Genomic DNA, 26,117 nt, shown 5'->3' on the forward strand with positions numbered 1-26,117 from the left:
CCTACTCCCAAATGTGCACGTTGCTCACCACCCAACAATCACCCCAGAGCATCTGCACGACCACTCCCACCTGAGGAAGCAGACAGTAGGGATGTTTGCCAAGTCTCTAAAGGACGTTGCACTTGGTAGACAAACACCCCATGCCGCACTGGACAGGGGACCACCCAGAGACCCCTACCAGACCACTGCACCACCAAGGAGCCCCAGGCCCCCTCAACGCCCCACCAGACCCAGCGCACCTCACAGGCCCCACCCACCACCAGAGCATCACCACTTCTATCGGTTTAGCCAGACTGGACCGGGCCGAGCCTACTACCCAGCACCAGACCACCACCTCTACCAGACCAGAGAGGAAACCCCCTCGGCAAAGACCTGGCTCCCCTCCACTCCACAGGGCCCAACAGCAGGACCAGCACAGCTATGCGGAGGTCCTCAGAGGACAGGAGAACCCTGTAGGATTGAGTGAGATTAAACAGCTCCTCCAATACATCTGCACTAAACTGCACTAAACGTGCGCACACATGCACCTATTGTACTAAAAGTTTACTTGTTCAATGAATAGGAATATATATATACAGTTGAAGTCGGAAGTTTACATACACCTTAGCCAAATACATTTAAACTCAGTTTTTCACAATTCCTGACATTTAATCCTAGTAAAAATTCCCTGTTTTAGGTCAGTTAGGATCACCACTTTATTTTAAGAATGTGAAATGTCAGTATAATAGTAGAGAGAATGATTTATTTCAGCTTTTATTTCTTTCATCACATTCCCAGTGGGTCAGAAGTTTACATACACTCAATTAGTATTTGGTAGCATTGCCTTTAAAATGTTTAACTTGGGTCAAACATTTCGGATAGCCTTCCACAAGCTTCCCACAATAAAGTTGGGTGAATTTTGGCCCATTCCTCCTGACAGAGCTGGTGTAACTGAGTCAGGTTTGTAGGCCTCCTTGCTTGCACACGCTTTTTCAGTTCTGCCCACAAATTTTCTATAGGATTGAGGTCAGGGCTTTGTGATGGCCACTCCAATACCTTGACTTTGTTGTCCTTAAGCCATTTTGCCACAACTTTGGAAGTATGCTTGGGGTCATTGTCCATTTGAAGACCCATTTGCGACCAAGCTTTAACTTCCTGGCTGATGTCTTGAGATGTTGCTTCAATATATCCACATAATTTTCCTTCCTCATGATGCCATCTATTTTGTGAAGTGCACCAGTCCCTCCTGCAGCAAAGCACCCCCACAGCATGATGCTGCCACCCCCGTGCTTCACGGTTGGGATGGTGTTCTTCGGCTTGCAAGCTACCCCCTTTTTCCTCCAAACATAACGATGGTCATTATGGCCAAACAGTTCTATTTTTGTTTCATCAGACCAGAGGATATTTCTCCAAAAAGTACGATCTTTGTCCCCATGTGCAGTTGCAAACCGTAGTCTGGCTTTTTTATGGCGGTTTTGGAGCAGTGGCTTCTTCCTTCCTGAGCGGTCTTTCAGGTTATGTCGATATAGGACTCGTTTTACTGTGGATATAGATACTTTTGTACCTGTTTCCTCCAGCATCTTCACAAGGTCCTTTGCTGTTGTTCTGGGATTGATTTGCACTTTTCGCACCAAAATACGTTCATCTCTAGGAGACAGTACGCGTCTCCTTCCTAAGCGGTATGACGGTTGCGTGGTCCCATGGTGTTTATACTTGCGTACTATTGTTTGTACAGATGAACGTGGTACCTTCAGGCATTTGGAAATTGCTCCCAATGATGAACCAGACTTGTGGAGGTCTACAATTCTTTTTCTGAGGTCTTGGCTGATTTCTTTTGATTTTCCCATGATGTCAAGCAAAGAGGCACTGAGTTTGAAGGTAGGCCTTGAAATAGATCCACAGGTACACCTCCAATTGACTCAAATTATGTCAATTTGCCTATCAGAAGCTTCTAAAGCCATGACATCATTTTCTAGAATTTTCCAAGCTGTTTAAAGGCACAGTCAACTTAGTGTATGTAAACTTCTGACCCACTGGAATTATGATACAGTGAATTATAAGTGAAATAATCTGTCTGTAAACAATTGTTGGAAAAATTACTTGTGTCAGGCACAAAGTAGATGTCCTAACCAACTTCCCAAAACTATAGTTTGTTAACAAGAAATTTGTGGAGTGGTTGAAAAACGAGTTTTAATGTCTCCAACCTAAGTGTATGTAAACTTCTGACTTCAACTGTACATAACAGAACAAATGTTTGCTGTTGTCCTGTTTATCTCACTCTTAACTAGTTAGTAGTTACTGTATTTTTGACTGTGCTGTTATTTCTTTTTGCAACATGAAATCACTATCAGTTACCATGTGGAGCATTCAGGGCCTAAACTCATCAACCTTTGGGCTGAAGAGTTTAGCACTGGAGTAAAAAAAAAATCTTAAAGATGTTGACGTCATCATTCTGCAGGAGACATGGTGTAAGGCAGACATTGTCACTCACTGTCCCACAGGCTAAAGATAGGTAAATGTGCCATCACAGAAACACAGCTCTGTTAATAGAGGCAGAGACTCTGGAGGATTGATAATTTGGTACAAATCCGAACTACAAAATCTAATTGATCACCTCAAAATTGGTAAATATCACATTTGGTTAAAACTGAAAAAAGAACTTGTACTGACAGAAAAATATGTGTTCCTTTGCACAATATATATCCCCCCCTCAGAATCCCATTATTACTCAGAGGAGATATTCCCCAGCCTTGAGGAAGAGACGTGCCATTTCCAGGCCCAGGTAAATGTGCTCATCTGTGGGGACACAAATGCGCGCACAGGAACACTACCTGATCTAACGACCACACGAGGGGACAGCTTTATTACAGGCCATTCTGTTTCTAACTGTCTTTATCTCCCCCATTGAAACAACAGTGAAAGCACCATCAACAAAAACGGAAGGGATCTGTTGCAGCTCTGTCGAAGCCTGGGTTTGTACTTTGTCAATGGTAGGTTACGGGGGGACTCTTTGGGGAGATTCACCTATTGCTCACCTCTTGGCCACAACACAGTAGACTATATGATTACAGACATTGACCCGTTCTCTCTCAGCTCATTCACCATCAAGCCACTAACACCTCTGTCTGATCATAGCCAAATTACATTGTTCCTCAAAAGAACAGACATGGAAACAACCACACATTCACAGCCCAGTAAGCTGTACAACATCAGAAATTCATACAGATGGGCCCAAAACAGCACAGAAGAATACCAGAAAGCAACCAGTAGCCAAAATATCCAAACACTCTTAGATACCTTTCTGGATATCACATTCACTCACAGTAAAGAAGGCATCTAGCAGTAAAAAACATAAACTATATATTCAGGCAAACGGCAAAAGAAGCACAACTGAAATTTATTAAAAAAAAAAAAAAAAAAAAGACCACACATGACAACTGGTTTGATGCAGATTGTAAAATTATAAGGAAAAAACTTAGAACACTATCAAACCAAAAGCACAGAGACCCAAATAATGGTGAATTACGCCTTCATTACTGTGAGACTTTAAAACTCTATAAACGTCCACTCAGAACCAAAAAGCACAGTACAACAGCAAGCAGCTCACACTAATTGATGAGTCCATCAACACAAACAACTTCTGGCAAAATTTGAAAAAACGAGGAATCAAAATGAGGAATTAGCGATACAAAATGGTGACATATGGACAACCCATTTTAAAACACTCTACAACACCGTTCAAATTGACACAAACGCAGAACAATGCCAAATTCATGAGAAGTTGAATGGATTACAAAAAGCTATAAAGGATAATCAAAATCCATTTGACTCCCCAATTACTGACCAGGAGCTCTATAAGAAACTTCAGGCCCTCAAATTAAAAAGTAGTATTATAAATGTAAGAGTTCTAAACTTCCTTAATAAGCACAATGTCTTGAGTAAAAGCCTAATTGGATTTATACCAAAACATCGCACGACCGATCATATTTACACCCTACAGTCGTGGGTCAAACGTTTTGAGAATGACACAAGTATTGGTCTTCACAAAGTTTGCAGCTTCAGTGTTTTTAGATATTTTTGTCAGATGTTACTATGGTATACTGAAGTATAATTACAAGCATTCCATAAGTGTCAAAGGCTTTTATTGACAATTACATTAAGTTTATGCAAAGAGTAAATATTTGCAGTGTTGACCTTTCTTTTTCAAGACCTCTTTAATCCGCCCTGGCATGCTGTCAATTAACTTCTGGGCCACATCCTGACTGATGGCAGCCCATTCTTGCATAATCAATGCTTGGAGTTTGTCAGAATTTGTGGGTTTTTGTTTGTCCACCCGCCTCTTGAGGATTGACCACAAGTTCACATTGGGATTAAAGTCTGGGGAGTTTCCTGGCCATGGACCCAAAATGTAGATGTTTTGTTCCCCGAGCCACTTAGTTATCACTTTTGCCTTATGGAAAGGTGCTCCATCATGCTGGAAAAGGCATTGTTCGTCACCAAACTGTTCTTGGATGGTTGGGAGAAGTTGCTCTCGGAGGATATGTTGGTACCATTCTTTATTCATGGCTGTGTTCTTAGGCAAAATTGTGAGTGAGCCCACTCCCTTGGCTGAGAAGCAACCCCACACATGAATGGTATCAGGATGCTTTACTGTTGGCATGACACAGGACTGATGGTAGTGCTCACCTTGTCTTCTCCGGACAAGCTTTTTTCCGGATGCCCCAAACAATCAGAAAGGGGATTCATCAGAGAAAATGACTTTACCCAAGTCCTCAGCAGTCCAATCCCTGTGCCTTTTGCAGAATATCAGTCTGTCCCTGATGTTTTTCCTGGAGAGAAGTGGCTTCCTCGCTGCACTTCTTGACACCAGGCCATCCTCCAAAAGTCTTCGCTTCACTGTGCGTGCAGATGCACTCACACCTGCTTGCTGCCATTCCTGAGCAAGCTCTGCACTGGTGGTGCCCCGATTCCGCAGCTGAATCAACTTTAGGAGACGGTCCTGGCGCTTGCCGGACTTTCTTGAGCGCCCTGAAGCCTTCTTCACAACAATTGTATGAAAATGTATGCACTCACTAACTGTAAGTCGCTCTGGATAAGAGCGTCCGCTAAATAACTAAAATGTAAAAATGTAATTGAACCTCTCTCCTTGAAGTTCTTGATGATCCGATAAATGGTTGATTTAGGTGCAATCTTACTAGCAGCAATATCCTTGCCTGTGAAGCCCTTTTTGTGCAAAGCAATGATGACGGCACGTGTTTCCTTGCAGGTAACCATGGTTAACAGAGGAAGAACAATGATTTCAAGCACCACCCTCCTTTTAAAGCATCCAGTCTGTTATTCTAACTCAATCAGCATGACAGAGTGATCTCCAGCCTTGTCCTCGTCAACGCTCTCACCTGTGTTAACGAGAGAATCACTGACATGATGTCAGCTGGTCCTTTTGTGGCAGGGCTGAAATGCAGTGGAAATGTTTTTTGGGGATTAAGTTCATTTTCATGGCAAAGAGGGACTTTGCAATTAATTGCAATTCATCTGATCACTCTTCATAACATTCTGGAGTATATGCAAATTGCCATCATAAAAACTGAGGCAGCAGACTTTATGAAAATTAATATTTGTGTAATTCTCAAAACTTTTGACCACGACTGTACACACCCTGATAGATAAACATGTCCACCAAAATAATACCAAAATGTACGCTTGCTTTATCGACTTCCAAAAAGCATTTGATTCTATTTGGCATACAGGACTGTTCTACAAAGTTATTGAAAGTGGTGTAGGGGGTAAAACATATTACATAATTAAACCAATGTATACTGGCAATACGTGCAGCATCAAAATCCCCAACCCCTGGTGTTAGTCTCCACAATTCAGAGGTTAAATGCCTGCTCTTCGCAGATGACCTATGCCTGCTGTCACCCACAGCACATGGCCTACAACAGAGCCTGGACCTGCTACAGCAGTACTGCCAGACCTGGGCCCTGGCAGTAAACTCCAAAAAGAATAAAACAATGATTTTCCAGAGAAGATCCAGATCTCAGGGAATTAGACCAAAGTTCTCAGTTGGTACAAAATATATAGAGTACTGCACACACTACAATTACTTAGGTTTAAAAATAAGCTCAACTGGACACCTTAATGATGCAGTGAATGAACAGAGAAAGCACGCAGGGCATTCTACACCATTAAAAAACAAATTAAAATTGAAATACCTATTAAAATGTGGCTAAAACTAATTGAATGTGTCATTGAACCAATTGCACTTTATGGCAGCGAGATGTGGGGTCCACTTGCAAAACAAGATTTCACCAAATGGGACAAACACCCCATTGAAACCCTGCATGCAGAGTTCTCCTAAGATTCTCCTACATGTCCAGAGGAAACCTACAAACAATGCATGCATGGCAGAATTAGGCCAATATCCACTAATAATAAAAACTCAAAAAATAGCAATTAAGTTTTGGAAACATCTAAAATACAGTGACCCCCTCTCATATCATTACCAAGCCCTGCAATGCAAAGAGCTGAGCAAAGAAAAGAGTCCCCTCATCCAGCTGGTCCTGGGGCTGAGTTCACAAACCTGTTCTACTAACACACTGAAGCCTCAGGACCAGAACACCCAATCAATCAGAATAAACCAAATTACAACACAGTCAAAACAAAACTACATTGCTTATTGGGAAACACAAGCACAAGCACAAAGTAAAATGCAGTGCTATCTGGCCCTAAATCAACAGTACACCGTGGCTAACTATCTGACCATGGTTACTGATCAAAACCTTTAGAAAAACCTTGACAAAGTACAGGCTCAGTGAGCACAGCCTTGTCATTGAGAAGGGTAGACACAGCAAAACCTGGCTCCCTGTAGAGGAAAGGCTGTGCAACCACTGCACCACAGCAGAACCTGAGACAGAGCTGCATTTCCTGACAAAATGTCAAAAATATAAAACAATTAGTGTAATTTCCCCAAATTTGAAACCGTTTTTCAAGGTTTCAAAGACCTCTCTGATGAGAATAGGCTACCCGTCCTGTTGGGGGAGGGTGCAGAGAGCTGTGGGTTGGCAGCGCACTACATTTCTGCCTGCCATTAGATGAGGGACAGTGTCTGATGTCCTGTTGACAATATATATTATTATTATTATTTTAATTATGTTAATAGTGTAAATATCCAAAGTAAGCTTTGGCAATATGTACATTGTTACGTCATGCCAATAAAGCAAATTGAATTGAGAGAGAGAGAGAGAGAGAGACTCCAATCGAGAGAGACGCCAATCTAGCCTTGGTTCTAACGTGTCCTTTGTCCTGATCTTGTCCTCATTCTAATTGTGCCCACATTTTTAGACAGTAGACGATTAAAAGACGCATTGTGAACTGATTTTGATCAGATTTTATAAGTGTAAATGGGCAAGATCAAGACAAGATCAGGACGAAGGACGCATGTTAGCGGCAGGTATACAGTGCCTTCGGAAAGTATTCAGACCCCTTGACTTTTTCCAAATGTTCCTATGTTACAGTCTTATTCTAAAACGGATTACATCCCCCCCTCCCCCCCTCATCATTCTACACGCAATACCCCATAATGACAAAGCAAAAACAGGTTTTTAGAAATGTCTTCTAATTTATAAAAAATAAAAAACTGAAATATCACATTTACATAAGTATTGAGACCCTTTACTCAGTACTTTGTTGAAGCACCTTTGGCAGCGATTACAGCATTGATTCTTGGGTATGACACTGCAAGCTTGGCACACCTGTATTTGGGGAGTTTCTCCCATTCTTCTCTTCAGATCCTCTCAAGCTCTGTCAGGTTGGATGGGGAGCGTCGCTGCACAGTTATTTTCAGGTCTCTCCAGAGATGTTCAATCGGGTTCAAGTCCGGGCTCTGGCTGGGCCACTCAAGTACATTCAGAGACTTGTTCCGAAGCCACCCCTGCGTTGTCTTGGCTGTGTGCTTAGGGTCGTTGTCCTGTTGGAAGGTGAACCTTCGCCCCCGTCTGAGGATCTGAGCGCTCTGGAGCAGGTTTTCATCAAGGATCTCTGTACTTTGCTCCGTTCAGCTTCGATCCTGACTAGTCTCCCAGTCCCTGCCGCTGAAAAACATCCCCACAGCATGATGCTGCCACCACCATGCTTCACCGTAGGGATGGTGCCAGGTTTCCTCCAGACGTGATGCTTGCCATTCAGGCCAAAGAGTTCAATCTTGGTTTCATCAGACCAGAGATTTTATTTTATTTTATTTGTTTCTCATGGTCTGAGAGTCTTTAGGTGCCTTTTGGCAAACTCCAAGCAGGCTGTCATGTACCTTTTACTGAGGAGTGGCTTCTGTCTGGCCACTCTACCATAAAGGCCTGATTGGTGGACTGCTGCAGAGAGGATCTCCCATCTCCACAGAGGAACTCTAGAGCTCTGTCAGCGTGACCATCGGGTTCTTGGTCACCTCCCTGACTAAGGCCCTTCTCCCCGATTGCTCCGTTTGGCCGGGCGGCCAGCTCTAGGAAGAGTCTTGGTCGTTCTAAACTTCTTCCATTTAAGAAAGATGGAGGCCACTGTGTTCTTGGGGACCTTAAATGCTGCAGAAATGTTTTGGTAGCCTTCCCCTTATCTGTGCCTTGACACAATACAGTCTCGGAGGTCTACGGACAATTCCTTTGACCTTATGGCTTGGTTTTTGCTCTGACATGCACTGTCAATTGTGGGACCTTATATAGACAGGTGTGTGCCTTTCCAAATCATGTCCAATCAATTGAATTTACCACAGGTGGACTCCAATCAAGTTGTAGAAACATCTCAAGGATGATCAGTGGAAACAGGATGCACCTGAGCTTAATTTCGGATCTCAAAGGGTCTGAATACTCATGTAAATAAGGTATTTCTGTTTTTTTTTAAACTGTTTTCGCTTTGTCATTATGGGGTATTGTGTATAGATTGCTGAGGATTATTATTTTTTAAAATCCATTTTAGAATAAGGCTGTAACGTAACAAAATATGGAAAAAGTCAAGGGGTCTGAATACTTTCCGAAGGCACTGTAAACGGGGCTAAAGAAATGTCCGCTCATTGTTTGTTGCTCCCAAGAATAATTCTACTTTGCGATGTGTACACATTTGTAGTTAGTGTTTTTGGAGAGGTTGCGTGGGGCTCATCAGTGAGGGGCTGGTTACCTGGTGGAGGGTGTGGGAGAAAGCAACCAGGTCCTCGTCCTTCTCCTGCAGCTGTTGCTGGAGCTCTTGGGAGAGACATCGCTCCTTCTGTAGACTCTGCTCTACAGCCTGCAACAGAATAACAACACAGCCATCACATGAAACGCCCACTATGCTGTATGATGACAGAGATGACTGATCCTCATCCACTTCTTAAACATTATCATCATCCCCATCATCACCATCATCACCACTCACAGACACACAACATGACAACTACTATCCTACAATAGCACCTGATTGAAGCATACTGTTGACCCAAATAAAGTCTAATAGTAGGGCTTACCGTCAGCTCAAGAGTGAGTTTTTCAATCTGGTTCTTCTGATTGTCTATCAGCTGAAAAAGAGCAGATAGGAATCGTAAACATCTGGTAGCTGTCAGACTCATCACTCTGAATGACCCTGTGTGTGTGTGTGTGTGTGTGTGTGTCTGCATCTCACATTGCTGGTGGTGGCTTGCTGTTCCTGTAGCCGTGCGTTCTCTACCTCCAGCTGCTTCAGGTCCAGCATGGGGAGACGGACCCCGTCCTCAAGACACTGTTCCACCTTCTCCTGCAGGCTGGGGGAACCAGAGAGAGACACAACGTTAGGGCACCGTCTGTCATCAACACAACTAACCAGCTCTGTTTTAACACACTGTTCCAACTAAAAACAGGAGTTGCAGAGGAATATTGCTATTGTATCTCAATTCCTTGATCATACCTCTGCACAGCAGCCACCAGTTCCTTCTCCCTCTTGCACTGGGTCTCAATCAGGTCCTCTTTCTCCTGCAGCACGGTGCGGCCCTCCTCCAGGTGTTTCTCTAGACGAGCCACTGTGTCCTGCAGGCCCTGGGCCTTCCCCTGACCCTCCTCCAGCTAATAGACACACACAGCACATGAACAGAACATTAGGACTGTACACACACAAACAGGCAAACACAACTAGATAAGACTCACCGAACCATACACACCAGTTTAGCGCACACAAACCACACTTTGAAATTTACATTGCCGTAATTGTTTGGTTCTTATTGACCTCAAGTGGTAAAATGGTGTCTTACGTGATTACTATTACCAAATTGAATCTCATTATTGTCTTGAAGAAAATGACATAAAGCAGGTTGACGATGATTTAATAATCATTACAGTTCAGATAGACAGGGCAAACACAATAGAAGACATATTATCTTATGGTTGATCAGAGGTTACTAACAGACACGATGAACTCCCCTGACTCCTCCTCCTTCCCCTCTAGCACTCCCATTAATGCAGCCTGAAATGGCTGATCTAATCAGGTCTAATGGGATTAGAGAGCTGTAATGAAGAGGCGCCTCCGCTCCATTACCAGGTGTTAGCTTAGCACTGAGACGCTAGCTAGCAGAGAGGCTAGCAGGGGCTCACTATCTGGCCATGCTAGAGGGGGCAGACATAAGGAGCTTTCTGACCAGTGACCACAAATCCAATTTCAACCAGTAACATTAACGTTTAACCCTCACCTAAAACTTGCCTTTAACCTAAATCTTAACCCTAAAACTAAATCAAGATCATACAGGCTAGCTCATGTACTTTCTCATCATTTTTTGTTGTATTTTCTAACATGGCCATCAAATGACTAAGAAGCTGAGGTGATCCTGTGGCTGGATAGGGTCTGTACCTGTTGGGCCTGTGTCTGGACCTCGTCCAGGGAGGGCAGGTCAGCCAGGTACTTCTCCAGGGTCTCTATCCTCTGCTGCTTCTCCTGGTTCTGCTCACTCTCCCGCTGACACTTCTTCTTCAGGCTGTTGATGTAGCGGTCACGCGTCTTCATCTGGAGGGCAGGACAGAGGGTTGATTACATTCATTAGGGTTAGGGTTGTGGCTAGGTTAAGGGTTCCAGGGGTGTAGACATCAAGCTAGAGTTAGGGTTGTGGCTGAGGCTGGGGTTAGGGTTGATCTATCTGTGTAATGTGCCCATTGCCCACCTTCTCCTCCAGCTTCTTGATGTCCTCTGTGTATTTCTGGGTGTTCTGTTTGAGGAACTCATTGAGGTGGATGACCTCCAGCTCTGCAGCGGCTAGCTTACGGCCCAGCTCCCCATTGTCACAGCACAGAGGGCTCACCCTATCTGGGACCTGCAGCTGGGGCTGGGGGTGGGGCTGGAGCTGGAGCTGGGGGTGGGGGTGGAGCTGCAGATGGAGCTGGGGGTGTGACTGAGTCACCGGACTGTCATATGGAGACTCCTGGAAAAGAGAGGAGGAGAGAGTTGTCAGTCTTTTAAAGAGTTCCAGATATGTCAACAAATGTCAAAGCTTCAGACAAAGCTTAGAAATATTAACACTTAGCCAGTTGTGTATAACAGTATACTAGGTCAGATAATTGAGTTGTTACTGGATAGGTGAGGCTTTATTACCTTAGCTTTGAGTAGATAGGGGTCGTCACAGCGCCCCTTCTGGCTCTGGAGGACCTGTTGCGCTTTCAGCTCGTTCTCCCTGATCCGAGCATGGAGCTGTAGGATCTGCTGCTTTTGTCTGGAAAACACACATCAGACATAGAATGTCAGCAATACACCACAATATAGCAGAAGCAGCTATACTGATATCCAGGTAATACTTACATGTAAAAACATGAGGTACACATTCAAATATGCAATAGTCACACACAGTGCCACCTCTCTCCATTATGAATATTAAGCAGGCTGGCAGTAATATAGAAAAACACAGCCAACAGGCCAATCAATGTGGAGCATGTAGGACGATATATAATAATACTATATAATAACATCTGTCTTAATGCCACTAGTGTGTATAGCATATAGCATAAACATCTAGCCCAGGGTACTTTTGAGTCAGCGTTGTGGACAGGTGGTAATATACACTGAGTATACCAAACATTAGGAACACCTGGATTCACCTGGTCAGTCTATGTCATGGAAAGAGCAGGTGTTCTTAATGTTTTGTATACTCACTGTACAGCGCTCTCCTCTAGGCTCCTAAAATTAAGGTAGTGTGACTCAGTGTAAATCACTTGTCTAATATTTCTCTCTTGTGAAGGGCTGGGCCAGCTGGCTACATGCTATCCTGATGAGGCAAGCATAATTCCTCCCCTAAACCCCGCCCTGAAAAAATGTTATATTTATAATAATCTCCTAATACCTGTGTGTAGCTCTTTGCTTTGACATTTTCTGCCTTTCAGCAAAATAAAAGGGGAGTGTTGATAAATGTTACTGGATCGAGATAGGAATACTAAATGCTTGGTGTGTAGGTTGCTTTCGACTGCCACCTGGTGGTGAAAGTAGCTTGTTTTCGCATTCATTCCAGTCACAACTGATGGAGATATTCAATAACAAGGCACACAATTGAGAAAGCCCTCGCTTTAACACCTTGACCAGCCTGCTGCTATCCCAACTCATGGATAGTTACATATCGGTAGGAAAGTGTTCGTCCTATATCTAACGCACACAGCATGCTGTCTTATTCACAATAACACCAGTTGACCAGGATTTCCAGTGTGCTAGCCTGGGCTGGCTTGCACACTGACCTCTCCAGTTCAAAGCGGGTCCAGCCTTTAATGTCATACCAGTCTATGTGTCGATGTGGCAGGGTAGTGTCTGTGTGCTGTGTCTCGGCCTGTATTTTCTGCAGTAATCTCAGGATGAGTGTGTGGGTGGGTGACCCTGTACTGTCCACTAACCTCCCCTGGCACTGCCCAGCTTGTCCTGTCAGCACCAGCCTGCCACTCTGAAAGGGGACACCTCGGACGCGTGTGGCCGCATGCCGCCACACTGACATCTGCTCAAGGTCATTGAAAAAGTGTGTATGTATGTGTGTGTACATGCCTCGAGCGATGCTGCCCCATCATATCAGAGACTGCAGTGCTCTAACTTTCCACTGGGCAATGACAACCTGAAGGGACACTCACGGAATGTTTTTCCTTCCAATGTGATGAACAGAGCCAGACAGTGCTGCAATATAATGAGGTACATACTGTGTACATTTGCTGCTCAGAAGCCTTGGTCCAACACAATAATGCTAAGATTCGGGTGTGTTTCTCCTAGAATTGTTTTGGTGTTTTTCTCCAGCCTAAATGAATTCCCCTGCTTGTCCCAATGACTCACTACTGCACCTCTCCTGGTTTAAATTTCCCTGTCCTCTGCTGTGTATTTCTGACCTGTCAATCTCCAGCTCTCTCTGTCGCAGAAGGCCCTCTTTGATCTTCACCAGCGTGTTCACAGGAAGGGAGGCTCCGCCCAGCATCTGCACAGGAAACACACACATCGGTCAGCACATTTACAATAACATCTACTAAACAAGCAGATCCACATCGTTGTCATCCTTGTCGTCATCTTCATCATCTTCGTTAAAATCAAACTAAAGGTTTAACTAAGAGACACCCAAGAGATTCAACTAGCCTAATGCCATTTTGCATTTATAACCTAACTGTAGTCCCTATACAAAGACATGAGCCACAGCTTATCTGCAACTTTCCAACTTCAAAGCCCAATGTACACCTCCAAACACTGGGCCTTCACACATTCCAACAGTATATCCTTTAAAGCTCTCCTCTCTACAGTGTGGGGAGGGTGTCATGGACGGGCCGTTTGGGCGGGCGTCTCTTCAACATTGCATCAGTGAGTGACTAATCTCCTATAGCATAACAAGGTCTATGTGCCAGATGGCTGGGCTGCTGCAGGGCCCCTGGTGAGGAGCTAACACAGGGATCACGCTATTCCGACAAGGTCCCATTATAGGATCAGGTATGTTCTCACTACCTCCTACTACAGAGGCACAGGACAGAGAGAGCCAGGTCATGTTCAGTAGGCACGAAATATAAAATAATTAGAATCGGAAAGAACGAAATGGGTGTTCTTATTGGACAAATTCAGTTACTGAACGCGTCGTCACTTACTATTATAATCTCGTCTCCATAAGATGATTGAAGGTATGGAGGCTGCAACATCTAAGTCTTTATTTCTATAGCTCAAAAGATATGGTAAAACCCTGAAACCATATCTGAAACCCTGGAGAATCCCATAGGTATTCTAAAATGGTGGACTGGACATTGTGTCTACAACACTCAAGGCTCTATCTGACAACTGTGGTGATCTGGCAGTCACCATTGACTTCAGGCTTAGTCATGAGTGGTATGGTGGTGCTATGGCGCTATGTGCACAAACAATACACACCAATAATATGGATCCTGGACACAAGAGCCATAACCACATACTGCTCTTTACTTATCAGATGTGTGTAACCCCTCGGTAATCATCTCTTAAAGTATTTTCCAGTTGAGTTGCCCTGCCTGCCGCCAGGTTAAAAATACCTATCCTATTAATGCCCTAGATATCAGCTTCACAGCTCTTCTCTCTGTCTCTCTAGCCCTGGTAAAAAATGCTGCTGAGGACCCCCTCCTGTGAGGCTTTGTCCCTCCCAACCCCCTCCCCCCACATACCCTGATAGGAACCAGGTGCTCAGCAGGGTAGGAAGACATCACAGGAGGTTGGTGGCAGCTTAATTGGGGAGGACGGGCTCGTGGTAATGGCTGGAGCGGAATCAGTGTAATGGCATCAAATACATCAAACACATGGTTTGATACCATTCCATTCGCTCCGTTCCAGCCATTATTATGAGCTGTCCTCCCCTCAGCAGCCTCCACTGGCAGACATCCATCCGTCCCTGACTCCAGATCCACTTCACATAGCTTAGTCTATTTTTAACAAACCATTGTGTGATGGTGGCCACAGCAGCGGGCAGAAGCAAGCAGAGACGTGTCCAGTGTATCCTGGTAAGACAAGCTAGTACACATGGGCTCTCAGCAGACAGGAGATATTACAAAAGGGCCCCAATAAAAGGTAGGGACACTGCTGTAGTGACAAAAAACAAGCTGGGGGGAAACACAGGGAGTTTCCACAACACTGAGCAGCTGTGTGAGGAGACAAGCCAGGATAGGCCAGGGTAAGACAGGACAGGGTAAGACAGGATAGGCCAGTGGGGCCCACAGGGACTGGCCTGAATTCTGTCTGGGTCCCACTGCTTGCTTTGGCCCACTCATCACAACATAGACAACACAGACACACATGCTTTTTAGCTCTGACAATATCACCACACATGATTGTTTACGGGTTTTGCTGCAGAGGAAACGGGAGGAAAGTTCTAACTCTCTCTAAATATAACCTAAATAGCGATCATGACAAACTGGCCTCCCGCGACCGGGAGATTCATGGGCGGCGCACAATTGGCCCAGCGTCGTCCAGGGTAGGGGAGGGAATGGCCGGCAGGGATGTAGCTCAGTTGATAGAGCATGGCGTTTGCAACGCCAGGGTTGTGGGTTCGTTTCCCACGGGGGGCCAGTATAAAAAAAAGATGTATTCACTAACTGTAAGTCGCTCTGGATAAGAGCGTCTGCTAAATGACTAAAATGTAAATGTAAATGTAATGTCCCTGTGTAGAGGAAACTCAGTGTGTCTCTGGGGAGAGCAGAGCACCAAACCACCACTACAGCCTTCAGGGAGCAGGAACAACCCCCAGCAAGCGGAAGTCATTATGAAAAAAGTATGAAAATGTATGCACTCACTACTGTAAGTCGCTCTGGATAAGAGCGTCTGCTAAATGACTCAAATATAAAATGTACGTCCAAACAGACCACGGTCTAAATTAGGACTGGTGGTTTCTGTCCTGTCCTCTCTCTCTCTCAGTGACATCGCAGTGAGAGAGAGAGGACACAAGGGAATGAACTGGGGCTCCATCCAGCATAGGGAAAGTCCCCACTATGTAGACTCTCCATCATCCTTAAAGGGTCACTAGTCACTAAGGCACTGATTTAAAAAACTCTAAACAGCCCTCTTTTCTCCATTGACATTTCATTCTTTGATTATCTCAGCTAACAGGAAGAAACCCACTGGAGAGTGGCTCTATTGTTACTAGGGTGACATTGATGGATGATGGTCGAGTTTGTACATTAGTTTGTACTAAAAATGAAATGGCATTGCATGCTGGTTGCCACTTTCTCTGGGAATCAGTGGTGAAAGAGAGGCTGTTCACTTACTTGCTTGCCAAGTTTATAGAAAGAGAAAGACAGAGAGAGCAAGCAAGAGAGAGTAGGTTAAAGAGAGAGTGGGTGGGTGGGGTGCAGTAAGTATGTCGCCATGCATTCGGAGGCTCTTGGGCTGGGGGTGGGGCTGGGGAGGGAGGGAGGGATTTACTTTAACATTAGGGATGAATGGCTGGTCTGGGGCATAGCTGTCCCCACCAGCTGATAGCACAGCCCAACACAAAACAACACCCACCGCCATATGACTGAGATCATGTCACTGCATGCCTGCTAACCCCACACACACTTTTTTTTATTTTTTTTTATACTGCATTGGTTTGATACCATACACCAGCCATAGAGGAAGCCTACTCCCACCACCAAGCCCTAGACCCAGTATCAGGCTACCTCACATTGTCACTGGTCCTAGAGCAGGAGCATACTGTATATCTCTGGTTGTCTGGCAACAGGTTAATCAGTGTTCCATCTAATGACCATATTGTTGCTTTCCTCCTCCACACAGTCATTTCAACCAATTACAGTTGAAATGCAGTAACAGCAACAGCTGCTCCCAGACAGACCGAGACCCAGACCCAGACCCATTCATTACACTGTGCAACTGCCTGCTGAACGCTTGAAATGCCAAACGACAAGACAGTTTCATTTAGATGCCTGGGGAGCTGGGTTTATTCATCTGTACCACACAGTGAGATGGAAACATGCAAACACACACAAACACACACACAGGCACGCACACACCAAACTAACGAACCAGAAACCGAATAATATTTTATAATGTGTCCCACATAGGCCAGTGAATTTATAGTTCAAAGCATTCTTACTGGGAGGTGATCTTTAATCCTGTCAAATGACTATCTTCCTGGCAGAGCTTATTACTTAAACTGTCCAGTGTTTCCAGATTTTTATAAAATATGACCTATAATTGCTTACAATATGAGTGAAATAGTTTCCCTTTAAATAGTTTTTAATTAAGTATGTTAAAAAGCAGCTTTTCTGTGTTGGAATGGTGTGGGCGTACCCCCAACAACAGAATGGTGTGGGCGTATACCAGTCGTTCAAAATATTAACGTGAGTAGACCTCTGATTTGCCAGCTCATCTTCCTCTAAGCCGCTGATTGGCCAGCTCATCCTCCTCAGGAGTATGACACCATACTCTATGAGGAAATAGCAAGTATTTTTGAAACGGTCTGTTTGAGATACAAGTTTGAGGTGGGGTGTTTTTCTTCAATTTTATGCTTTGACAAATACGAGTATAGAATGAGTCAGCTGCAAACTGTAAATCTGTTAGGCCTACTGGTCAACGGTGCTATTGGCTAGTTAGCATAGTGAGGCTTGAGTTACATGTAACATGGCACGGCTATGACCCAGGTTAGCTCTATAGTGGACTTGCTAGCTTGTTAGCACCTACATCTCACTAGCTAGATTTACAAACTATCTCACTAGCTTTCTCATACTTCTACTAGGCCTACATATTAGGTACTGTAGTCCTGGATTTAGCCCAACAATCTTTAATTGCATCCATTTAAATTGAATAGAAACGGCCTAGCCTGTTTCACCAAGTCTCTCTTGGACCATCTCCAGTCGAGGACAGCATTTGGCTTTGGGGCAGGTTTCAGCTGCATCAATATGTTACCAATTAAAATGAACCCATGGCACATTGGGAACAACACAACTTCCCTGACTTCTTGTGGAGATGGCTGACTAAATGACACCTGGGAGCCAAGCAGGCTAATAACTGTAGCTCTCTCTGTCCATCTCTCTGCTGGAGAGGAGGAGGTCTAGGAGGGCCCTGGAGACCTGACATGCAGGCAAGCTGACTCATTATACTGTAGTATGGTGGGTCAATATGGAGGAGAGAGACGAGCCATACTCTCTCGCTTTCTCGCTCCTCTCACCTTCTTTCTCTCGCTCTCTTTTTACCTCTTTCTTAGTCTCTCTCTGTCTCTCTCTCTCTCTCTCTCACCCCCCCTCTCTATCCCCTGGCTACTGCTGTGGCAAGGCGAGGCTAGCGTCACTCTGTCACATAGCACAGCTAATCTGCTGCCAATTCCTAGAACGTTATCGCCCTTGCCGCCCTCTTCCCAGGGCCCTCCAGTGCAGACACCCCAGCTTTCAGCACTCTCCCAGCCTTGCACACTGACACACACCTCCCCTTCCACCTCTCCTACCCTAGCAGGGATACATTGGGACTGCCTTGATATGAGCATAGAGAATGCATTAGGCTATACCTGTACATTCAAAGCTAACGCCACAATGTAATGTTGTTACAATGGTCAAGCATAACAGACCGACGTGGCCTTAAAGGCTCAAAATGGTGCCTGCTGGACTGTGTGTGGACTATATCATGTGACCATCAGAGAAAAGGCAATTTACCGTTAATCCCTGTCATTAATTTCTGTTAATACATGAATTAATTACAGTTCTTCATCGTTCTCATTCTTGGAGTGGAAACGTTGTTTGCAGAGTTCACAACCTGCTACACTTGTGAGAAACAAGGTTTGGTTTATTTCATACCATAATCTACGTGCTCCATGTGTCTGGTTTCTCTGTCCTGTTAATGTTTGTTGATTGTCTTAATTTCCAAATGCCTGAAGGTACCACGTTCATCTGTACAAACAATAGTACGCAAGTATAAACACCATGGGACCACGCAGCCGTCATACCGCTCAGGAAGAAGTCTCCTAGAGATGAACGTACTTTGGTGCGAAAAGTGCAAATCAATCCCAGAACAACAGCAAAGGACCTTGTGAAGATGCTGGAGGAAATAAGTACAAAAGTATCTATATCCACAGTAAAACGAGTCCTATATCGACATAACCTGAAAGGCCGCTCAGCAAGGAAGAAGCCACTGCTCCAAAACCGGCATAAAAAAGCCAGACTACGGTTTGCAACTGCACATGGGGACAAAGATCGTACTTTTTGTAGGAATGTCCTCTGGTCTGATGAAACAGAAATAGAACTGTTTGGCCATAATGACCATCATTATGTTTGGAGGAAAAATGGGGTACCTTGCAAGCCGAAGAACACCATCCCAACCGTGTAGCACGGGGTGGCAGCATCATGCTGTGGGGGTGCTTTGCTGCAGGAGGGACTGGTGCACTCCACAAAAAGATGGCATCATGAGGAAGGAAAATTATGTGGATATATTGAAGCAACATCTCAAGACATCAGTCAGGAAGTTAAAGCTTGGTCGCAAATGGGTCTTCCAAATGGACAATGACCCCAAGCATACTTCCAAAGTTGTGGCAAAATGACTTAAGGACAACAAAGTCAAGGTATTGGAGTGGCCATCACAAAGCCCTGACCTCAATCCTATAGAACATTTGTGGGCAGAACTGAAAAAGTGTGTGCGAGCAAGGAGGCCTACAAACCTGACTCCGTTACACCAGCTCTGTCAGGAAGAATGAGACAAAATTCACCCAACTTATTGTGGGAAGCTTGTGGAATGCTACCCAAAACGTTTGACCCAAGTTAAACAGTTTAAAGGCAATGCTACCAAATACTAATTGAGTGTATGTAAACTTCTGACCCACTGGGAATGTGATTAAATAAATAAAAGCTGAAATAAATCATTTTCTCTAGTATTATTCTGACATTTCACATTCTTAAAATAAAGTGGTGATCCTAACAGACCTAAGACAGGGACTTTTTACTAGGACTAAATGTCAGGAATTGTGAAAAACTGAGTTTAAATGTATTTGGCTAAGGTGTATGTAAACTTCCAACTTCAACTGTATCTTTATTTTGACGTTAATGTTGCGTCAATACGAAAATGTGACCGATCCTCTCCAACCTGGCATTTCTTAATTTGTTGATTAATATTTATAAGTAGGTAATAACCTGAATAATAATAATGAAATGCCGTGATAATAACGAAGTGTAATGGCTTGTTTCATATAGGTTATGTCGGTGACCGTGTACATTGGCCTGGCCAATTGCCGTAACCTCAAATTCAAGACCATCACAGCCCTAGCGAATGCGTATGAGAGCACACACACACACACACACACACACACACACACACACACACACACACACACACACACACACACACACACACACACACACACACACACACACACACACACACACACACACACACACACAGAGCCTGGAGGAACAATAGAGGCAGGGAGGAGTCAGTGAGTCAGTGTTGACAGATGCTTTGCTCCTAGGCCCCGATTCCAACCCGTTATTCCCTTTTTATGCACTTTTCTCTCTTTGCATATTCTGACCTTAAACTTAAGCATGAGAATAGCATGCTATTCAACCGCTATTCATTCGGGGTGGAGATCTAAGGAATGAAGGTGTGGCAGAGGTGTGTCTACAGATAAGCCGTGTTCTGACATTGACTTAATTCCCTCATAATTCCACCACCTTTACGTGTGAGGAAACCATGAATAAGGTTGAGCGAACCTGCCGGTTCCAAGTGGAAAAAGCATCTACTTTCTTTTTTTCTGATAGAAATAACAGCATTCTCCATGCACTGTAATTTATACAGTACCAGTCAAAAGTTTGGACACACCTACACATTCAAGGGTTTTTCTTTATTTTTACTATTTTCTACATTGTAGAATAATAGTGAAGACATCAAAACTATGAAATAATACATATGGAATCATCAAGTAACCAAAAAAAGTGTTAAATAAATCAAAATATATTTTAGATTTTAGATTCTTCAGAGTAGCCACCCGTTGCTTCACCTGGAATGCTTTTCCAACAGTCTTGAAGGAGTTCCCACATATGCTGAGCACTTGTTGGCTGCTTTTCCTTCACTCTGCGGTCCAACTCATCCCAAACCATCTCAATTGGGTTGAGGTTGGGTGATTGTGGAGGCCAGGTCATCTGATGCAGCACTCCATCACTCTCCTTCTTGGTCAAATAGCCCTTACACAGCCTGGAGGTGTGTTGGGTCATTATCCTGTTGAAAAAATGATAGTCCCACTAAGCGCAAACAGATGGGATGGCGTATCACTGCAGAATACTGTGGTAGCCATGCTGGTTAAGTGTGCCTTGAATTCTAAATAAATCACAGACAGTGTCACCAGCAAAGCACCATCACACCTCCTCCTCCATGCTTCACGGTGGGAACCACACATACGGAGAAGATCCGTTCACGTATTCTACGTCTCACAAAGAAACGGCGGTTGTAACAACAAATCTCAAATTTGGACTCATCAGACCAAAGGACAGATTTCCACCGGTCTAATGTCCATTGCTCGTGTTTCTTGACCCAAGCAAGTCTCTTGTTCTTATTGGTGTCCTTTAGTAGTGGTTTCTTTGCAGCAATTTGACCATGAAGGCCTGATTCACACAGTCTCCTCTGAACGCAGTCTCCTCTGAATAGTTGATGTTGAGATGTGTCTGTTCCTTCAACTCTGTGAAGCATTTATTTGGGCTGCAATTTCTGAGGCTGGTAACACTAATCAACGTATCCTCTGCAGCAGAGGTAACTCTGGGTCTTCCTTTCCTGTGGCGGTCCTCATGAGAGCCAGTTTCATCATAGCGCTTGATAGTTTTTGCGACTGCCCTTGAAGAAACTTTAAAAGTTCTTGACATTTTCCAGATTGACTGACCTTCATGTCTTAAATTAATGATGGACTGTCGTCTCTCTTTGCTTATTTGAGCGGTTCTTGCGATAATATGGACTTGGTCTTTTACCAAATAGGTCTATCTTCTGTATACCACCTCTACCTTGTCACAACACAACTGATTGTCTCAAACGCATTAAATTCCACAAATTAACTTTTAACAAGGCACACCTGTTAATTGAAATGCATTCCAGGTGACTACCTCATGAAGCTGGTTGAGAGAATGCCAAGAGCAATCTCAAATATAAACTTTATTTTGATTTGTTTAACACTTTTTTGGTTACTACATGATTCCATATGTATTATTTCATAGTTTTGATGTCTTCACTATTATTCTACAATGTAGAAAATAGTAAAAATAAAGAAAAACCCTTGAATGAGTAGGTGTGTCCAAACTTTTGACTGGTACTGTAAATGGATAAGAGTTATTAATAAGAGCTATGTAAATGAGTAATCCGTTTGGAAAAGGAGATTGTAAATACACATAGCAATTGTTTTAGATAATTTTTCCTCATGATCCCAGGAGATGTCAAACCAGCCATATGGAAGCAAACTCAAAATCATATCAACATGACATGTATTGTGGCTCCTTTCCACAGTGAAATAGGCTATAAATAGCTGGCCTGTTATTCAGAATTTTAATTGTGTGGATGAAATTTGGACACCCAAGCTATAGGCTTTTGTAGGGCTGAACCTGCCAAGTTGATATATACACTTTAGAAACTGGCTTTTCTCCATTTTATTTGACAATTTGTATCATGTTACATATTAGGCACTAATCGGGAGCCACGGTCAGTAATACATTTATAACTGTCACTTTTGTGTTCGTTTTCTTCAATTTGTACCTTACATTTTGCATCATTCCATTCCGTTTCCCTTTCTTTCCTCTGTCACGTCGATGTAAGTTGTTCCTGAGGGTCGCTAGCATCAGTGGATCATATTAGGCTAACGTTGTGCAATAATTTGGGACATTTTACGATGACTGGACCGTTGTCATACAGTTCCATGATTAGTGAGAATTAGGATAGGTTTATAGCACTATTGTTCAAGCCCTATTGTAGACTTTTTCCACCTTCCAATATTTCATTTAAACTTGAATATGACAACTTTCAGGATGAATCAAACCACTTTATGTTTTATTCATCAATATATTTTATGTATAAAGGCTCTCCAAACCTGTTTTTTTAAAATGATTGACACATTCTTAACCCTAAAATGTGCCAAAATAATCTACAAGATCAGAGTATTTTTTAATCTACCAGTTGGTGCTGAAATGGAGACGAAGATGTATAGATGGCATTCTTTTATTGATCCCTATTTTCTGAACCCGTTCTCTCGATGTATTCTAGTCTGTCGACAAAATTCTAATTAAAAGGTACATCGCATTTAAAGGGAAGGCTTAAGAGAAATGTACTGAAAACCCTATAGAATGAAAACTCCACGAGAAAATCTGTTGGCCAACAAGTGGGAGGGTTTTCAGTGGTTGAAATACATTTATTCAGCGAGCGCAAGGGACCCACCTCTGCAAAGCCTGTTACGCACCTTCATAAGGTAAGTCTGAATACCAATTACTGAGAAGTGTGTAAGAAAGGCGTCATTTCCTAAGTCGGAATCGGGCCCTTAAAGCATAGAGCATGGCCTTCACACACAGCCAGAGGGCACGCCAGCTGCAGCTCACTGTGGCCCTTAGTACCTGCCTCTCTATGTGTACGCATACACATGGCTGCTATATGCACTAAACACAGGTTGCCAACTAACCCAAAGCCCACAGAAGGTCACAGTTCACGAGAGACTCATGCTGTGCTTAGACTAGCTAAATAACATCAACAGCTTCCATTATAGACCTATGTGGCTGGCTAGAGCTGTCACCTTCGTGTTCGTTTTCTTCAATTTGTAGCGTACATTTTGCATCATTTCCCCCACATCGCCCTTCCTCCTCCTTCAAAGCAACAGCCATTTAACAAATGCACTATTCTGAGCTTGTTTTGATAGTCAAGACCCAGCTCAAAGCTCCTTTTAAGGAAGAGAGGAGTGCCAAAAAGGCAGGATTTGATCCTGTTTTGGGGCTGAAAACTCTGCAGTAAAGTGTTCAGATCCAGAGCCCCTGGAGAGATTGATGACCACTGTGCTTCCTCTGATACAGTCAGGGACACAGAGAGGACTGACTACATGAAACGGCAATAGACAGTCCTCCAAACAAACAGAGTCTATGCGGGTTATGAATCACACACACACACACACACACACACACACTGGAGCTGTAGCTATCCAAACCTGTTTGAATGGAAGCCAGAAAAGCTGATAGAGAACCAATTCTCAATAAGAAACAAGCAATGTTGCTGATGATTTTTCCTCAGGAGACTTTCCAAGAACACCCGATTTATTCATTCTCTCCTGAGAGAGAAAAAAACACAACAACCACAACATTGTGCTTTTCAGTTGTGGCTGCGCATGACTTTCATGACTGATAATCAGCCTGTGTTTGCCATTTCAGAATGACCAAGTATGACCTGATAGTGAAGACACACAGTTCAAACTCCTCAGGGGTTTCAGATGGTTTAGGTCCTCCAGCAGCAAGCCTCCCCAAGACAGAGTGAAAGAGAGACCCAGTTCAACATCAGAACGAGTGGTACTAGCCTTTATACAGTATGCCAGGTGAGAGAGGGGAGGCCACTTGCCCGCTCTGCCCATCCATGCACTCCTCTTCCAAAATGGAAGGATAAACAGACCACATAGCAGTGATGCCACTCCCCCAGGCAGCTACATCCCTCTCTCCCTTCCCTTCCCTCTCTCCCCTTCTCTATTCTCTACTCTCCGCCCATCTGCTTTTCCTCCCATAAACTAGGTGACATAGTGTAGAGTGCTGCCAGAGAAACTCCTCGCCTACTGCTGGACCCACAGCCTTTCTCCCAGCCTCCTCACCAGACTGGCTGTGACCTCCAGATCAACATCTACCATCCATCTATCCACCCCACTGGAGCAGGTAAGTTCACAGCCCTGACGAGAATGACAACTTAAGTGCTGTAAAGAATGCAATATTGTAATATTGTTCCAGCTATACATGGGCTACGATGATATCTACATTACCTTGAAACTAATAACAATGCATTTCTGCGGGGCTCCAAAAAATTCCATAAATATAATTTATTCACAAGGTCAAGCACTAATAGAAGTTCAAATAGATAGACTCACAAAATACTGAAGAAATTATATTTATCTCTCAAGCAATGATTGATCTTGCAATACGCAATAGTGTTGTTATGAAGGCTATATCCTGAGACAATGGTATCCCCATGTTTAGGATGGAGCAGTACTAAACTTAACTGTCCTGCTGTCTAAACAAACACACACACACACACACACACACACACACACACACAGGCCAGCCGTGACCTATCCATAACACACACATTTGCATCTGCCAAAGGCCTGGAATTTGCATTGATTGAAATGAGCAGACAGGACACAAAGGGAGTCTGTAGACAGGGAAAGGTTACTGCCAACCAACCAACCACACACTGGAGGAGAGAACTGGAAATCACATGGCTTTATCATGAAAATGGCCCATTCTAGCTTGCCTCTCAGTGCAGTGAACCTACCGGTAATAATTTCTCATACTCATTGTAATCCTATATTTCAATACCAGGTGGAAGAGGCTGATATGAAGAGGCATTTTGTTTGAATAGAACAGACATTTTGTGGTTGTCAATTGACCATTGATTGTTCACACTGCTATGTGTACTGTAATTGGGACGGTATAACATTTCACTGTTGCCTGCGGCGGGCACTAATTATGCCCTCTCCTGGGCCACACAACCACAGCAATGCCCACAGTTCCCTGTGCATTGCTGTGTGATGCCATCATGGAAAGTTCAGCGCTGGGGGCCAAGCCGATTGAAAGCTTTCCTCCCTCTCCCTCTCCCTCCAGATGACTTATTATCACAGGAACTACGCCAAGAGAGCAGAAAAAAACAAAAACGAACATTATTGGCCTGCAAACGCTTCTGCCAGGTTTCAGAAGGATTTCCTTCTTAGGTTCGATTCGATTTCATGTTCTGCTTTGTTTTTCACCCACTGGCTCCATCACTCCATGTGGACATTTTCATGAAGAGGAATGGTGGGTTTGGGTTTAAAATCCAAACAACATCCCTGTAGTGTTTCAATAACAGCCTCCATTAGTTTGGCATTTCATCCTGCTGTGTCCTTGGCCTCCCCTTCAGAAGGCCCTTGTAAGGGTGGGTGGGTGAACCCAGGGGGCAGTGAATGAGTAGATGGTGACATGTTTAGTAGCGCCAGGGGAGAGGCTATTATTAATGAACTTATCATGCCCCTTTGTCCTGAC

The 26,117-nt window shown here is 43.9% G+C and overlaps 1 protein-coding gene across 1 annotated transcript in view; it reads right to left on the reverse strand.

The window, feature by feature from the left end:
- cep85l (centrosomal protein 85L) overlaps window positions 1-26,117 on the reverse strand; it is a 90,828-nt gene that overhangs the window by 20,433 nt on the left and 44,278 nt on the right. Inside the window, exons 4-11 of the mRNA XM_084149097.1 lie at window positions 13,305-13,390; window positions 11,548-11,665; window positions 11,120-11,377; window positions 10,813-10,965; window positions 9,880-10,034; window positions 9,619-9,736; window positions 9,464-9,514; window positions 9,139-9,246 (exon numbers count right to left, since the gene is read on the reverse strand). Coding sequence (XP_084005223.1) covers window positions 9,139-9,246; window positions 9,464-9,514; window positions 9,619-9,736; window positions 9,880-10,034; window positions 10,813-10,965; window positions 11,120-11,377; window positions 11,548-11,665; window positions 13,305-13,390 — 1,047 coding nt within the window. The remainder of the gene's footprint in view (window positions 1-9,138; window positions 9,247-9,463; window positions 9,515-9,618; window positions 9,737-9,879; window positions 10,035-10,812; window positions 10,966-11,119; window positions 11,378-11,547; window positions 11,666-13,304; window positions 13,391-26,117) is intronic.

Source organism: Coregonus lavaretus (assembly GCF_964263955.1).
Source record: "Coregonus lavaretus genome assembly, chromosome: 31".
Classification (NCBI taxonomy): domain Eukaryota; kingdom Metazoa; phylum Chordata; class Actinopteri; order Salmoniformes; family Salmonidae; genus Coregonus; species Coregonus lavaretus.